Genomic DNA, 17,180 nt, shown 5'->3' with positions numbered 1-17,180 from the left:
CTGTTATCAATTATATCAAAAACATTAACTTCCATCAAATGGTTAATATTTTAGTAAATCCTTCTCAGAACTTTTCAACTGTCCCTTGCATAAGGGAGGCCACAATGACTCATTTTGGCCGATTTTCTTCATCAGATTTCGAACAGATTTTTTCCCTCTTTATTCCCAGGAAAATTTTACTACAATGTACATATTTTGAGCCCCACCCAATCCACAAGAGCTCATATGACTTAAACTTGAATCCAAACAACAAGGTGATGTTTCAAAATCAATATGACTAATGCAGCCTTGCTGTTCTGGAGAAAAGATTTCTAAAAGATTTTTTCCCTGTAAACAAGCATTATGTAAAATTTGACCCCTATTTTAGCCCCACCCTAACCCATGGGTCCATAATTTGAAGAAAATAAGTGAATCCATACAACTTGGGAATTCATGCATATATAAATATGATTCAGTATGGGAATGCTACTCTTTAAATGATTTTATAAAAAAAATTCCCAATCTCATTAAAATCAGATCCTTTATACTCTGTAAAGCAACTATCAGAAGAATATTTTTAATTGACCCACTCTTTTTGTGTTTTCTAGATAATCTCCACTTGGAAGGGATACACCCTTTATTTGGAGAAACTTGGATCTCATCAAAACAAATTCTACACTTTTGTTAAAATTGGCTCATTGGTTTTGAAGAAGTTGAAAATATAAATTTACAGACAACAGATGGGATGCTAGACACTCGTCAATCAGAAATGCTCACTTGAGCCTTTAACTTGTTCACGGTGAGGTAAAAGACAAAATTAAAATTTTCTTGCTAGTCCATGAATATGACATCATGAAATGTTTTACCATTACTATTGCAAGATTCTTTTTTTTTTTCTCAAAAAGGCCAATATTTCAAGCTTTTTTCTTCTTCAATATTTTATTAACAGCATACATCTGATCCCAAATATACAAGTATACATGATATTGAAAGTTCAGATACTAAAGTTATAATTATACATGTTTTGTTTTTTTTGGGATCAATAGGGATCAACATTTAACTCTTTGATGACTGTACGGTACAAGCACTCACCTTCCTACACAATTTTTCATTGCTTTTGTAGCCATCACTGTGGTGGGGGCCATACCACCAAATGCCAACCTCATTCCTTTAATGCTGTTAGAATTGGCTTCAAACAGAACCTGTATTCCTGCATTAACAATAGCAATATCGTCTTCTCTTCTGTTTGCTTGTTTGTATCCAAAGAAATACTCATTCTGAAAAATAGGCGAGAAGATAAATACAGGTAAATGAACAGTAATGTTTATACATTTCTACTTTATACTAACATACTGCACTTAATGAATTTTAAAATTGTACTAATAAGACTGTACTTAATACACAGAACCGTGATTTACTGTTCTTGTAAGCCACAATTTGAACATTTATACATTCTTTATAAAAAGTACAATAATTTTGCAGGCAACTATTTCTACACACCTGCTGCATAAATGGCAGTTTAACAGAAACTAAGACTTCTTGGGGTTTGACTGCAGTTTTTCTGTAGCCTAAGAAAAACTTCTCATCCATTACAATCTCTCGTTTACCCTGATCTGAAGAAAAAGAAATTAATCTGGTATTTTTAACTCATCTACATGAATCATGCATCAACTGTTGTCTTTCTAGTGCTTTTTTACATAAAAATTTGATATATGTTAGTTTTCAAAGAATAGAAAGCCTGCATCTACCACAAGTTAAGCAGAGTCTTATACATGTACAAATGAATGTACAATATGATGCATATAAAGATAACATAAAATTCATTAATAAAAGTACATTGCTTTCTTTCAATTAAAATAATATATAACAAGACTAACACTGTGTATTGATCTAGATGCATCATCCATCATCAATGAAAGATACATGTGTACATGTATATCAGAGGTAGCATGCAAAGCATGAATGGTAGTTGGTATCATTAGATAATACATGTTAGATGGAGCATGTGCAGCATGAAAGGTATCGTGCACCACTACTTGCATCATCCAAACAAATTTGGTTCAAGTTTCTTGTTTCTTCCTTCTTCATAAACTGTAAGCTGTTTACTCAGCCAAAAAAATAAAAAATGATGCTGCATCTGAAGTATGATACATGTACATTATATCATCCATGCATTGAGTCTTATACTCTAATGAGATACTTTGAAAATGTACAGCTGTACATGTTCCTAGCACTTTAACTTCCAATGCTAATAATAATGCCAACTGTAATTGACAATGCTGCTAACTATGTAAGGTATAGCCCAACTTCGCAGAAATGGGCTAAGAACTGATTATGTGTGATCAAAAATAGATTATCAAAATAATTTTGAACTACACCATTCTGTTACAACATCTCTACATATAGGACATATAAAAAAAAACCCAATGATTTATAAATACTATAAGGATATGACATAAATCTTCTAAATCATGTAAAATAAGACAAAACTAACCTTTAGACATCACAGTAAGAGTTACCCCTGCTGCCAAAAACAAGGGGTTCAAATCTGAAATTGGACTGGCTGTCATTATATTTCCTGCAACAGCCTGAAAATGGAATTGGATATATTTACATGTACCCGGTACATTAACTTCAAACCAGGGAGATCATCTAGAGATGTACACATACCACAATTATCTCAAAAAAAAGAAGCATCAACATATGAATACTCACTGCCACATTCCTGATCTGATGCCCAGCAAACCACCTTAACATTTCTACTACTGCCTGGAACATTCTGGTTTGGTGCTCTGCAAACAAATACTGATAAAAATATAGGAAGCAGAAAAATCATCTAATTAGTAAACTGAATTGTTACAAGAAATGCTATCAGGAATGGCAGTTTTACCCCTTCCCCTCTGCTATCTGTTTCTGAAGTGAGGTCTTTTTAAAGATCTCCCTCCTCTCTTTAGGAGAAGTGGTGACAAGAAAGTGTGGTGGGGATAATAACAACCCCTATTATACACATATAGGCTTTCTGGATTACAGGTAGAATTTAATGTACAAGCAGATAAAATAAAATCCACCTTGATGTTCATTAATTGCCTCCTGTAGAGTTTCCTCAATAACAGCCAATGTGACAGAGGCTCCAAATGTGATTCCATCTGAATCTTTAGAAATCTGGTTCAGCTCTTCAATATGAGTAGGTGCAATCATTGTCTTGTATACCATGTTCTTCAACTTGATTTCAACACCTTTGAAACAAAAACAGACTTACTGGTACATTTAAAATAAGTTTTATAACAAGAATTTCTTTTTTTCTTTAAAAATGTTTGGACTCCAACTGAACACCAATCTTTGAAATTCAATTGTTGACAGTAGTAAAACCCTAATCAATTTTTTTTCCGCAAGAAATTAGGTGAAGAGTATTATCTATCAAAAAAAGTTTCACCCTACTCACGCATACATGTAAAGTTATTATTCATTAAGAAATATTAACACATATTATTATTTCATAAACTGACCAACTTCTGTGTTTCCTATAACCAGCCTGGCATCAGGATAGGAGTGTTTGAGCTCTAACAACTCCTGTAGGTTGGAGGGACGGAACCAAGTTGTCCTCTCCCCCATAAATGTCAGACTCTGCTGGTCATACTTGTCAGTCTGTCACCATGGAAACAAGATGGATGAAAAACACAATTTCATTAACTGTGTTTTAATGATTAGTTTAATTTTATTTGTGTACTTCTCTGCCATGTATTGTTATGTATATAAAAATGAGTTTTTTTTTTTTTAAATAATAAAATCTCAAATAATGTCTTTATAAATAATTTTTTTGTTGAGATAACTAGAAAACAGTTATATACCCTCAAAGCAGGTGGAAATATTGGATCCTGTGTGCTATCAGGTGGTAAAAATTTACTACTGTCAAACAACTCGGAAGAAAGCTACAAATAAATTTCCATTAAGTATATAAAATTCTGATAGAATGGAACATACACTGTAATCACGAGCAGAGTTAAATTCATGAAACATTACTCACTCCTTCTTCTATGTTACCATTTCCATTACACTGTATAAATTTTTGGTTTCTGCAACAGTTTTCTCCCATCTGACAATATTCCTGAAAGAAACACTGAATGTCTAGAATATTTTTTATTAAAGACATAAATCTAATTCATTCAGATTTACAGTCCATACTAGTATTGTGATCATTCATATTTTAAGGTCAAGGTCAAGGCGACATGTAGGACAGGTTTATAAAACAAGCCATCGAGAAATAAGTGAAAATGAATGTTGTTATATTACCAAGTAGGTGATTATATCAAGAGTGAATTTTCTATGCTCTGGAGTTTGTGCGACAACCTTTTGAACATGAGTAAAATGATTTAAAACAGATTAAACTCTCAATTCATAAAGTTTCATCAGGCGAGTAACTAGAATGTGAGTAGGACTCACTAGCTATATATGTGTGCACTGCAGTGATTATGTGTTGTTTGTATTTGTCATGTTAGGACATGCCTAGAAATAAAAAAGAAACAGTAGTCTAAACACCAGTCTGATAGTAATAATAATAATACCCCATACAGAGGGTTTGAAGTGGATAACAAGTGCCATAGATGTGATCTCAGTGAAAGTGATACGTCCATGGCTAACACTAGGAATACTGTATAAGTCCCAATTTAGACCATGACCTACATAAGTATTATTGGAATCTCTATCAAAAGATGAGAATTTCACCACAAGGGCAGCATCTGTCATCCTGAATAATGAAATACTTAATTACTGCAGAATTAGCAATGTATGGTATGTATTATTACTCTTAGTGAAACACATTTGGATAATACCAAAGTAATGTAAGCATTTAAATTAGGGATGTCAATTTTGTCAATAATTTATATTCGAATATTCAATGAAAGTATTCGAATATATTCGAATATTCGATAAAATAAATAAAATCTGTATTATCTTAATTATGCATCATTCTACTCTCCTGAAAGGTTTAGCGTAGGTATACTTATATTGGAAATAAAATTGTATGAAGACTTTTGTAGGTGTACAATAAGAAATTCCATTTGATGTTTGTCAATGTTTGAAATAAATAATTGATTTAAATGTAGAAAAGTATAATTTTAACAAATGAAACGTGTATTTATAGTAGCCCCAACTGAGGAACCAGTCGTCTTACAAAAGGCAAGATAGTCGTAACGGTATAGTACTGTTCATATTTCAATACGTGTAATAAATTACAATTATCTGCCTGATAAGAGATATGATTATAATCTTTGATACAATGTAAACAAATATTTCCATAGACAATTTTCCTAGGTAATTAAATAATTTCCCGATAATGAATATAAAATTCAGGATTATGTACAACCCGAGATAAACAAGTAATTTGCACATTTATTCTGAAATTAAGCCCTTTACAATATTAATTACAGATTAATTCTATCAGACATTCATTCAATGATCAATTAATTTTATTTTGATAAATATACTCTTCATGCCTTTTAGACATTCTTAGATTTCATTTGTTGTCCTCGATTCTAGATCCGATCGTATCTAACTAATAAAATCTATGAAAGTACGTTCTGTATTATACTTATAATTAAAGGATTATTGTACAATATTCTTTAACACTTTACTCAAACCAAAATACATGTTATTTAGTAGATTTATAAGCTAAGAAAGTAGTGTATCATGTAAATTTTGAATTTACTAGGGGGAGGTAAATGCAAAATTTACATGATAACTAGTTATCATGTTGTAAATTTTGCATTTACCTCCCCCTAGTAAATTCAAAATTTACAACATGATACGTGAAAGAAATCAGGCGATCGAAATTGACTGCTAGTAAATTAAACAGGGATAATTCCAGCACTGTTCTAATAAAAATTTATTAATCACAGTACTTCTTTTTATGAAATCTGAAAAACACCGAATATTCGAATCTTAAATTCATATTCGAATATCAACTCATTGAATGAATATTCGAATGTTCAATATTCGTTGCCATCCCTAATTTAAATAGAAGGGTTTCATCCAACCATTCATAAAGACAGGAATAGACATAGTGGTGGTGTTGCTACCGTATGTACATTTTGGACCAATTAGCTTTCCATGTTCTAAATGATTTGATAATTGATGGTTTAGAAATCCTTTGGTCAGAAATACATAATGGCAACAAAAAAATATTATTAGCTGTACTATATAGACCTCCATTTTCATTGGCTAGCTGTTGGGACTTATTTTGTTCAAACTTGGACAAGGCACTTGAATGTAATCTTCCTTTATTTTTACTAGGGGATTTTAATGTTAATGTTCTGTGAAATCAAAGAACTAGTTTCAAATTAATGCTACAAAAACAAAATTTTAAAAAATTTAGTTAATTGTCCAACCAATTTTACAACAATGGAGGGTACATGTATTGATTTAATTATTACTAGCAACCCAGCTTTAGTTGAGAGTATATTTGTCCCCCCCCCCCCCATTTTGTAGTTCACATTCCCTTGCTGGATTGGACCTTAAGTTTAATATACATAAACAATATACATACAAGAGAGAAATTATTGATTACAGTAAGGCTGATTACATTAAACTAAATAATTATTTAGCAAATAAAAATTGGGATTCAGAAGTATTAGATCAATTACAAATCATTAATATGTAAGCCATCAGGTCCTGATGGTGTTTCATCTAAAATTTTAAAACACATTGCACAAACAATCCATAAGCCTCTGACAAAATTATTTATTATATCACTTAGTAATGGAACACTTCTTAACATTTGGAAAATTGCCCAGGTAACACCTGTTTATAAAAATAAAGAAAATGCAGATGATGTCAATAACTACAGACCAATATCAGTAACATCTGTTGTTTGCAAATTATTAGAAAAAATTACTGTCAAGCATCTACACAACTATATATTTGAAAATAATATACTATATAAGTTCCAGTCTGCTTTTCAAACAGGTGGCTCAACCACTAATCAATTGGTGGAAATCTAGAAATACTATTATATCCAATCTTGATAAAGGGCGAGATGTAAGATTTGTGGTCTGTGACATATCTAAAGCCTTTGATAGGGTTTGGCATGAAGGAATCATATTTCAATTAAGGGAAATTGGAATATCACATCAAATTATAAACTGGGTTAAAAATTACTTAATGAATAGAAAACAAAGGGTGGTCCTTGATGGTTATGCATCAACTACTGGATCAACTAGTTCAGGTGTCCCTCAAGGATCTGTTCTTGGACCTTTCTTGTTCCTATTATATATCAATATTTCTTCAAATTTAACAATGTTCGATTATTTGCTGATGATACATCACTCTACATTATTGTTGACAATGTTATAGTCAGTGATGCAAACTCATTGACAAATGACTTTGAGAAGTTGGATCAGTGGTCAAAACAATGGATAGTTGACTTTAATCCAAAGAAAACAGTGAACATAAATTTTTCCAGAAAAAATATTTCCAATCCCAATTATAAATTTGGTGTAAATGGTCCAATAATTGATCCTTCAAACAACCACACACAAAATGGAATAATTTACCATACCATATTAGAAATCTACCAACTATAGCTTATTTCACTAATTCCATTAATAAGGCTTATAACAGAACTCCCAATCAGCTTTTAATAATGCTAATCGTAGACAAAATATTATTCACTGTCAATTAAGAAATAATGCTAGTAGTTTAAATGCTGATTTACATAAATTTTTTTTATAAGTGAAAGTTCCAAATGTGAAAACTGTGGTTTTCATACTGAAAATGTGTATCATTTTTTCTTTGAGTGTCCATGTTATGTCAAGCAAAGAAATATTCTTTTTAATTGTATATCTAGTATAGACCTGCAATATCCTATATCTCTAAATCTATTGTTATTTTGTAATATTAATATTCCTTATGCAAAAATGTTAAATTGTTTGATTGTGTTCAAACTAAGAGGTTTCATAGATGATATGAAATTATGTAATTTTATTATTCAAATACACATTCATTGTATTTTATATAATTTATCTTAATTTGCTGTATTTCCCACTTTTTATTTTTTCCCTCATTTTTCTCATAAAACCAGTAATCATTTACAACTCCCCCCCCCCCCCCCTTTTTTTTATTCTGCTTAATTTCCAATCAATTTTGTGTTACTTAACTATAACTTATTGATGATATGAACCTGTAACTATATGATATAGTATTGTGTATAATGTAAATGAACCTTGTACCTGTGGAGAGGGCTTATATATAAGGATATGCTTGCTGCTCAATCCATTTATGTTTCAGTACATAATAAAATATGTTCAAATCAGATCTGTATTTCTCATTAAAGGTAAACTTTTTATTGATGCTCAAAATAACACCAAACTGAGAAAACCCTTTATATGGAACATTAATTAAAATGAACACTTGCCTTTGTGAAAGTTCTAAAGCCATCTAATATAGGTCTGTATCCAGTACATCTGCACAAATTTCCTGCAAACAAATTTTGAGGTTACTAATTTGAATTTGCTTTCATTGGTAGGCACAATGCGACTTAAAATCACTTTCTATTTCTTTTCATATCTCAAGAAGTTTAAAAAGGATGTAATAATGTGCACACTTTTGAGTGTTTATTCACAATATGTTTTTTCTCATTATACTCCATGTGAAAGGATTGCTCTGTTTTGTAAATATGTTGCCTTTACAGTTCACATTTTGTTTATTAACAACATTTTTCATAGCAGTGTTTGCATTGAATATGCAAAAATTTCAACCAAAAAACCCCTCTATTATAATTTAATTCTGGTTGTAACGCTGTATTTGATTGGATAAAAAATTAACTTTATATCGTATAAAATGGGTTGCCTATGTCACAATGGCTTGCGTCAAAAACGTATCGGTCCGCCTGACGTTATATTCAAATTTTGTACAAATTGAAGTCATTTTAATGGACAATCATCTTTTTTTTTCTTACACCAAATTAACGAAAATTAAATTATAAGGAATGAATTTAATAACTACCCAATTTATACGGTATAAACTGGGTTGGAACAGTTTACGCTTTTTTATAAACCGCTTCGCGGTTTATAAAGCGTAAACTGCCCCAACCAAGTTTATACCATATAAAATGGGTAGCTATTAAATTCATTCCTTAAATAAAAACAAAGAGTCATCCTCCATTACATTTATACTGTCTGAAAACAAGGCTAAAAAGTGTCCCACCTTCAAATGCACTCTCCATATCTGCCCTTGTAGGGAGTGGATTGTTTCTAAGGAGAGTGTACATGGACATCACAATGCCTGGGGTACAGAATCCACATTGAGAGCCATGGGATTTAGCAATCCTCTCCTGTAATTAAGAATTTAATCCAATTGTTAAATTCATTAAAGAACAATAAATATCCTAGAAAATACTAATGGAATTCATTTATTTTTTTATCCTACTGTCTCATTCTGATTTTTTCCTTTTCCAATGCACAAAGCACTTGCAATGTCAAAATTGTAGATTTCAAAGTACCATAAAAACTTTTATTAACTAAATGCAAATAAACATTACTGCAGGGAAAATATCCATTACATGGGCTCTATACCATTAATTTATTTCCTCAAGTTTTATCCAACTACCTGCACTTCAGGTCCATCTGTCCTAAATTTTCAGAGAAAAAAAGAGCTACAGTTCTGCAGCTACTACCCTACCTGAACAGGATGTAGTCCATTTTTGACACTACCAATGCCCTCTACTGTAGTAACAGCCAATCCATGCATGGCACACAGAGGGGCAAGGCAGGCATTGGCTGAGAAATGTCTATAAAATAGAAAATGAAAAGAGTACATCAGAAAATTATATACATACAACTGTAAATTTAAAATTTATCCTATATTGTCTAATGTATCATCTATACTTTTTTTAAATTGGCTTGTTTCAAGTACAAAACCATGGACTATGTCAGAGTTTGCTAACTTAGCTTACTAAGCTAACTTAGCTACTAATTACTAGCTAAATGAGTATCACTGACTAAACCATTACATACCTGAGTGTCAATGTAGTAATAACTGACAACAGTGTCCATGATGCCATCTTATCTCACAGGAGAGTGTTAATGATGATGTCATGATTTACCTGGGAGAGTTAATGATGATGTCAGGACTTACATAAGAGTGTTATGATGATGACAAGACTTACCTGAGAGTGTTTATGTTGATGGCAGGACTAACCTGAGAGTGTAAATGATGATGTCAGGACTTACCTGAGAGTGTTAATGATGATGACAGGACTATCCTGATAGTGTTATTGATGATGTCAGAACTATCCTGAGTGTTTAATGACAATGGCAGGACTTACCTGAAAGTGTATTAATGATGATGTCATGACTTACCCGAGAGCATTCATGATGATGTCAGAACTTACCTGAAGCCACTCACTAGCAAGGAATAAAACTGCTGATGTCATGACTTACCTGAGTGTATTAATGATGTCAGGATGTACAAGAGAGTGTCAGTGATGATGTCTTGACTTACCTGAGAATGTTAATGATGATGTCATGACTTACCTGAGAATGTTAAAGATGATGTCAGGACTTACAAGTCACTCATTTGTGCGGAGTAACACTGCTGATGTCAGAACTTACCTGAGAGAGTAATGCTAATGTCAGAATTTAATTAGAAATCTGTCACTTGTAAAGAGTATCACTGATGATGTCATAACTTACCTTGGAGTGTAAATAATGTTTTTTTTTTTCAGAGATCAATAGGTGTTAACAGACTATTTTGCTGTCGATGTCATGGCCTACCAAAGTGTTAATAAAGAGGTTATCGCTTACCAAGAGTGTCTTCAATGCCTCTTTAACTTACCTAACACTTTTACTGACAGGGTCGTATTTTGAGATCATAACAGTACAGGCACCACATCCTCCTTCTCCACAGCCTAATTTAGTTCCTGTCAATTTTACTGTATCCCAGTTAAGGAGTGTATGTCAGAATTGTAAAACAGAAAAAAATGCTAACCAGCACATAAAACTCTATGAATTGAATACCTGGGTAGACACCTTAAAGTTATGCAATAATTTCCTTGATGATTAAAACATAGGTAGTCAGAGATTACAGACCTCACCTCAACGAATGTTGTCTTTATGTTTTGTTTGTTATTTAACATTCCTCTCAAGAATTTTTCACTCATATGGAGACGCCACCACTTAAAGCAAGGCAAATAACTAATAATCTAGTACTGTGCATCTCTAGATTCAACATTTATGCAATTTTGGTCTGATAGGGCTTGCAGTTACTTTTACTTGGGAATTGACTTACCTAAAAACTTTAAACTAGTCACTCATCCAGAAAATGTAAGTCAAATCCAGTATCTGAAGCAAGTTTGAGGGTGTTCATCACTTGATGCATCATCCATGCAAGTTTGGTTCAGATAGGCCTTAGTTTCTTGGTAATGGACCTGCTCCAAAAACTTTAACCTGGTCACTCATCTGGAAAATGTAGGTCAGATTCAGCATCCGAAGCAAGTCCAGTAGTGGGCATACTTAGAAGTATCATCCATGCAAATTTGGTCAACATAGGGCTTATAGTTACTTGGAAATGAGATCTGCTTCAAAACTTTAACCTGGTCACTCATCCGGAAAATGTAGATCAGATCCAGCATCTGAAGCAAGTACAGTAGTGTGCATCCTTAGATGTATCATTCATGCAAGTTTGGTCAATATAGGGTTTATAGTTACTTGGAAATGAGATCTGCTCCAAAAACTTTAACCTGCTCCAAAAACTTTAACCTGCTCCAAAAACATCAACTTGGTCATTCTTTAGCTGAAATTGCAGCATCTGAAACTTTGACTGGTACAAAGAAACACATTAGAAGCATCATCCATGCATTTCTGATCAATTTAGGGAATAGAAGTACTTGAGAAGAAATCTGCTCCAAAAACTGCCCCGACACCGACGCCATGGCCGAGGGCATTACATAAGCTCCCCCAACTTTGTTGAGGTGAGCTAAAAATGTTTTTCGTTAATGTATAGAGGGTCCTTAAATCTACTTTAATATCATAAACCTTAACCATCAGGGGTGTAACGATATACTGATATATTGCAATACACAAAACATAGGTAATCAAAGATTACGAAGCTCACCTCGACGAATGTTATCAGTAAAAGTAATGCAAATCTCACACCATATTTTCTTTATAGTTAGTGTGCATCCTAAAAACAATATTCAGGCAAGTTCTGTGTAAGTAGGTCTTATAGTTCTTTGGGAATTGACCTGTTCCAAAAACTTTAACCTCTTCACTAATCAAGAAAATGTTTTTCATTTCCTACATCCAAAGCAAGTCTGGAATGCATCATCTATGCAAGTTAAATCATAACAGGCCATATAATTATAGAGCTACTCCAAACACATTGACATGGTTACTCGTTTGGAAAATGTAGGTCAGATCCAGCATCCGAAGCAAGTCTGGTAGTCTCCATCCCTAGATGCATCATCCATGCAAGTTTGGTCCAGGTAGGGCTTATAGTTACTTGGGAATGGACCTGCTCCAAAAACTTTAACCTGGTCACTCATCTGGAAAATGTAGGTCATATCCAGCATCCGAAGCAAGTCTGGTAGTCTCCATCCCTAGATACATCATCCATGCAAGTTTGGTTCAGGTAGGGCTTGTAGTTACTTGGGAATGGACCTCCTCCTAAAACTTTAACCTGGTCACTCATCTGGAAAATGTAGGTCAGATCCAGCATCTGAAGCAAGTCTGGTAGTCTCCATCCCTAGATGCATCATCCATGCAAGTTTAGTCAAGGAAGGGCTTATAATCACTTGGGAATGGACCTGCTCCAAGAACTTTAACCTGGTCACTCATCTGGAAAATGTAGGTCAGATCCAGCATCTGAAGCAAGTCTGGTAGTGTCCATCCCTAGATACATCATCCATGCAAGTTTGGTTCAGGTAGGGCTTGTAGTTACTTGGAAATGAGATCTGCTTCAAAAACTTTAACCTGGTCACTCATCTGGAAAATGTAGGTCAGATCCAGCATCCGAAGCAAGTCTGGTAGTGTCCATCCCTAGATACATCATCCATGCAAGTTTGGTTCAGGTAGGGCTTGTAGTTACTTTGAAATGAGATCTGCTTCAAAAACTTTAACCTGGTCATTCGTCTGGAAAATGTAGGTCAGATCCAGCATCTGAAGCAAGTCTGGTAGTCTCCATCCCCAGATACATCATCCATGCAAGTTTGGTCCAGGTAGGGCTTATAGTTACTTGGAAATGGACCTGCTCCAAAAACTTTAACCTGGTCACTCATCTGGAAAATGTAGGTCAGATCCAGCATCCGAAACAAGTCTGGTAGTCTCCATCCCTAAATGCATCATCCATGCAAGTTTGGTCCAGGTAGGGCTTGTAGTTACTTGGGAATGGACCTGCTCCAAAAACTTTAACCTGGTCACTCATCTGGAAAATGTAGGTCATATCCAGCATCCGAAGCAAGTCTGGTAGTCTCCATCCCTAAATGCATCATCCATGCAAGTTTGGTCCAGGTAGGGCTTGTAGTTACTTGGGAATGGACCTCCTCCTAAAACTTTAACCTGATCACTCATCTGGAAAATGTAGGTCAGATCCAGCAAGTCTGGTAGTCTCCATCCCTAAATGCATCATCCATGCATGCAAGTTTGGTCCAGGTAGGGCTTATAGTTACTTGGGAATAGACTTGCTCTTAAAACTTTAACCTGAATGCCGACGCTTACACCGATGCCAACGCCAGAGGTATAGCATAAGCTCATCTCGACTTCGTCGAGGTGAGCTAAAAAGTAATGTATACCACGTATGGTACAAAAATCTTATGTGTATCACAATATATAACAATTTAAGCAATTTATGCAATTTCTTTTTAGTTTAACCTAATAAAAGTTATTTTCTTTATTTAACTAAGCTGTTTTTATTGTGTTCAGAGCTTATTAAATGTTTCATTATGTATTTGTGAATGGAAAAAATCTATAACTTTTATCCTTTCACATTATGATAGAGAATTTCTCATATCAGAACAGAGACACAAAATTATGCAAAAAATTATGAAAGATGAAATATCATGATACATATTGTGATACAGTCCAAGTGTATCATGATATATCACAATACACCCCCATTAACCATTTATGTCTGATTGCAATTTGATAAAGTTTAAATTTCACACAAATCTGAAATTCTAGTCTTTAGATTCAATATCAATATATCAATTATAATAAAAGTACTGTACTTTATTTGTCAAATAATATCAGAATGTATTATTAAATCCTTGATACGAAATTTTATGGAAAATAATTACTATACAGTAAATCTAGTATGAGATGAAAGTTATACATTTTAAAAATTTACAGTCAATGCTTACAAAAAAATTATAAAGAAAATCAAATTTTTCTAATTTGATCTCAAGATAGCCCTGATGAGCAAATAAATATATCACAAAAGATTTAAATGATGAAGTTAAACCAGTGACAAATGAAACACATTTTATATCAAACTTCATACCACAGTAAAATGTTGACCCTGGTTAGCTAAGAAATGGGTCTATTTTATCAATGCACAATATATATATGGTGATTTTATGAAGTCAACATAGGTTACTAGGTCAATGACTTTTATCTTAAATTTGAAAACACTACTTTTTCAGCAAACTTTTTTGCTCTTTGATATAGAAGGGCACAAAGCCAGATATTTTTTCTTTGACTGGTGGAGGTCAATAGTCGGACTATTTACTTCTCAGATATTTGTAAGAGGATTATCAGCATTTTTGGCATGTGAACACACTGGTTAATACTGATAAAAAGAAGGAAATGAAAGTGACAGGATACATTTCAGCCTCAAATACTGGAGAAGTGTGGTTTCTGGGTCTGGTTCACTCTCTTCAACCTACAGAAAAATAAGAAAAAATGTATGAAAATAAAAAAAATCTGTTATGATGGACAGCTTCTAATTAGTAAAAATCATTAAAATACTGTAAACGTATATTTTTTCCACAATTTCATAATTCCACGGTTTCTGTTAAATCTGTGGGTGGAAATTTGTGCAGATTTCTTGGACTGTCATTCTATTTCTTAAATGTACTTTTAGTATGCTGTTACATGTACAAATTTCCGTGGAAAATTAGTGACCATGTGAATTTGCCAAACAAGTCAAATTTATATGCATAAAAATCTATGTACACCTGTGCCTAGTTTTATTAGATTTATGCAAGCTCATACAAAGATTTTTAACTTCTGTGTCTGCATGACATTTTATCTATAACTGTGACAATTAATATCATTTACATTTCACTTAGTTAAATGCGTAATAAAATTAATGACTTCCAAAGTAAAACCAGACACTAACTGTGAAATCAAATGGGTGCATATTCATGGTACAATCTAAAAAAAACTTTAAATACACATTCTCTATTTATCCTTGTCTTTTCACCATTATACTCCCTTTCCTTCCCCTCCTCCAACACTTCACCTGTACGATTTTCAACTAAAAATAACAAACAAATGCATCCCTCATATCTCTGACCTTATCTTAACCTTTTGGGATGTCTAAATATTTTAGATTTACTTACATACTTCTTTTTTGATTTTAGTATAAAATAATTATGTCAAGCATAAAAGACAATTTTCCAGATTTTCATTCTACCCCCTCCCCCTTCCCACATCATGCTATTCTGGTCAGAATTTTGGGAAAATGTCATTGTCCTTACGGAGATTTTCAAAAACTTGACACTTATGTTATATGCAATGTTGAAAGTAAAAGCAGATTTTAAAAGGGGGGGATGATGAAGAGCACTTGACTATGTCCCTTGGGCCTATCATCATAAAAGAAATATTAAAATTGTAACTAACTGTGACTTATTTGTTTTATATATATATATATATATATATATATATATATATATATATATATATATATATATATATATATATATATATATATATATATATATATATATTTGTGACTGTTGGTCTTTTTCATACCAAATTTAGCATTATCAAGAGATTGTGTGTGCCCCCTTGTGCACTATTCATACCAATATATCTGTACAGCTTTAAACAGGTCCCGGACAATCTCTTGAAATTAGCTATATAGCTTTATAGACAACTTTCACATTTACAAAAGTTATTTCCCTTTGCGGGGTCAATCTGGGGTCAACCGGCGTAAGAAACTGTTTTCCCTCGATGTCTATACCATTACCAACTTTATGGGGCAATGTCTTACAAATGAAATTTATATGAATATGTTTGTTATGTTTTTTATGTTGCCCCATACTATGACAATACAGGAACGGATCAAAATTGTCCAAAAGCGTTTAAAGGTTGAAAATATTTACAGGTAAGTTACAAAGGTTATAGAGAGAAAAATGAGCATTACGCAAACAACGGGAGATAACTCTTACGAAATGTGAAATTTGTCTATTAAGCTATTCAAAATAGCTTGATAAAGTTATTTATATGCAGTTAATATGAAGTTTTTTTTCAGAAAAATGTTTTTTTGTAAGAAATAGACAAAAACTCGCATGTATTTGACTATTCAAATATGTACTATGGGCTATCAAGACAACAAGCAAAATCAAAGATAGTTCTAACATTGCAGCATTTGAATACTTTTAAGCAAAAGATGAATTTCCATTTTTGGGTAACTGTACACTACCTTGTGTGCATTGAGGCATGGATAAGTATGATTGCTTCCCATTGTACTGAATTATTACCAATCAGTTATCTTGTTGACCATAATTGGCCTCCTTTATAATTTCATTGAAGAAGTGACGGTATCAACTGCTTTACATAGCCGCAAATTTTTTTTTAGAATTTTGAGTATAAAGTCTCTTAAGGACACGCAATTTGATGACTGATTTTTACATGCATTATTTTCAGAAGAGTTCACGGTTGAATATTATCACTGCACCAAGGAGCGACTTTTAGTGCATGCTGAGAAAATAACACATTACAGAAAACGGTGTGATAAAATACAGTAGCTAGAATAGCTTAATAAAGATATATAGCTAAATCAAGCTACATAGCTAAATCAAGACCTGTTAAACTGTCAACACAATTTTAGCTACTAACCTCTTTCCCATTTACGAAAAACAGAAGTTTACTTGCTGATGTCATTTCAAAGTTTCAACTTTTTTCGGAAGAGCTTCAACTTTAAACTTCAAAGACCAAATACAATGTACTGCACTGCTGTCAGTATTGAAAACAATAAACGTAAAACAT

At 33.0% G+C, this 17,180-nt stretch overlaps 1 protein-coding gene across 1 annotated transcript in view; it reads right to left on the bottom strand.

The window, feature by feature from the left end:
• Positions 1 to 17,116, bottom strand: part of LOC133182914 (xanthine dehydrogenase/oxidase-like) — a 32,690-nt gene extending 15,574 nt beyond the window's left edge. Inside the window, exons 1-14 of the mRNA XM_061317767.1 lie at positions 17,031 to 17,116; positions 14,790 to 14,847; positions 10,807 to 10,903; positions 9,652 to 9,760; positions 9,178 to 9,304; positions 8,387 to 8,448; positions 4,004 to 4,084; positions 3,828 to 3,908; positions 3,486 to 3,624; positions 3,048 to 3,215; positions 2,695 to 2,771; positions 2,474 to 2,567; positions 1,480 to 1,592; positions 1,072 to 1,256 (exon numbers count right to left, since the gene is read on the bottom strand). Coding sequence (XP_061173751.1) covers positions 1,072 to 1,256; positions 1,480 to 1,592; positions 2,474 to 2,567; positions 2,695 to 2,771; positions 3,048 to 3,215; positions 3,486 to 3,624; positions 3,828 to 3,908; positions 4,004 to 4,084; positions 8,387 to 8,448; positions 9,178 to 9,304; positions 9,652 to 9,760; positions 10,807 to 10,903; positions 14,790 to 14,847; positions 17,031 to 17,075 — 1,436 coding nt within the window. The 5' untranslated portion in view covers positions 17,076 to 17,116. The remainder of the gene's footprint in view (positions 1 to 1,071; positions 1,257 to 1,479; positions 1,593 to 2,473; positions 2,568 to 2,694; positions 2,772 to 3,047; positions 3,216 to 3,485; positions 3,625 to 3,827; positions 3,909 to 4,003; positions 4,085 to 8,386; positions 8,449 to 9,177; positions 9,305 to 9,651; positions 9,761 to 10,806; positions 10,904 to 14,789; positions 14,848 to 17,030) is intronic.
• Between the last annotated feature and the right edge of the window lie 64 nt (positions 17,117 to 17,180).

Source organism: Saccostrea echinata, unplaced genomic scaffold, assembly GCF_033153115.1.
Source record: "Saccostrea echinata isolate AGI-Se365-2 ecotype Australia unplaced genomic scaffold, CSIRO_AGI_Sech_v1 ptg000009l, whole genome shotgun sequence".
NCBI lineage: Eukaryota > Metazoa > Mollusca > Bivalvia > Ostreida > Ostreidae > Saccostrea > Saccostrea echinata.
The sequence above is the reverse complement of the archived record's forward strand: the minus strand, read 5'-3'. Positions and strand labels throughout refer to the sequence as shown.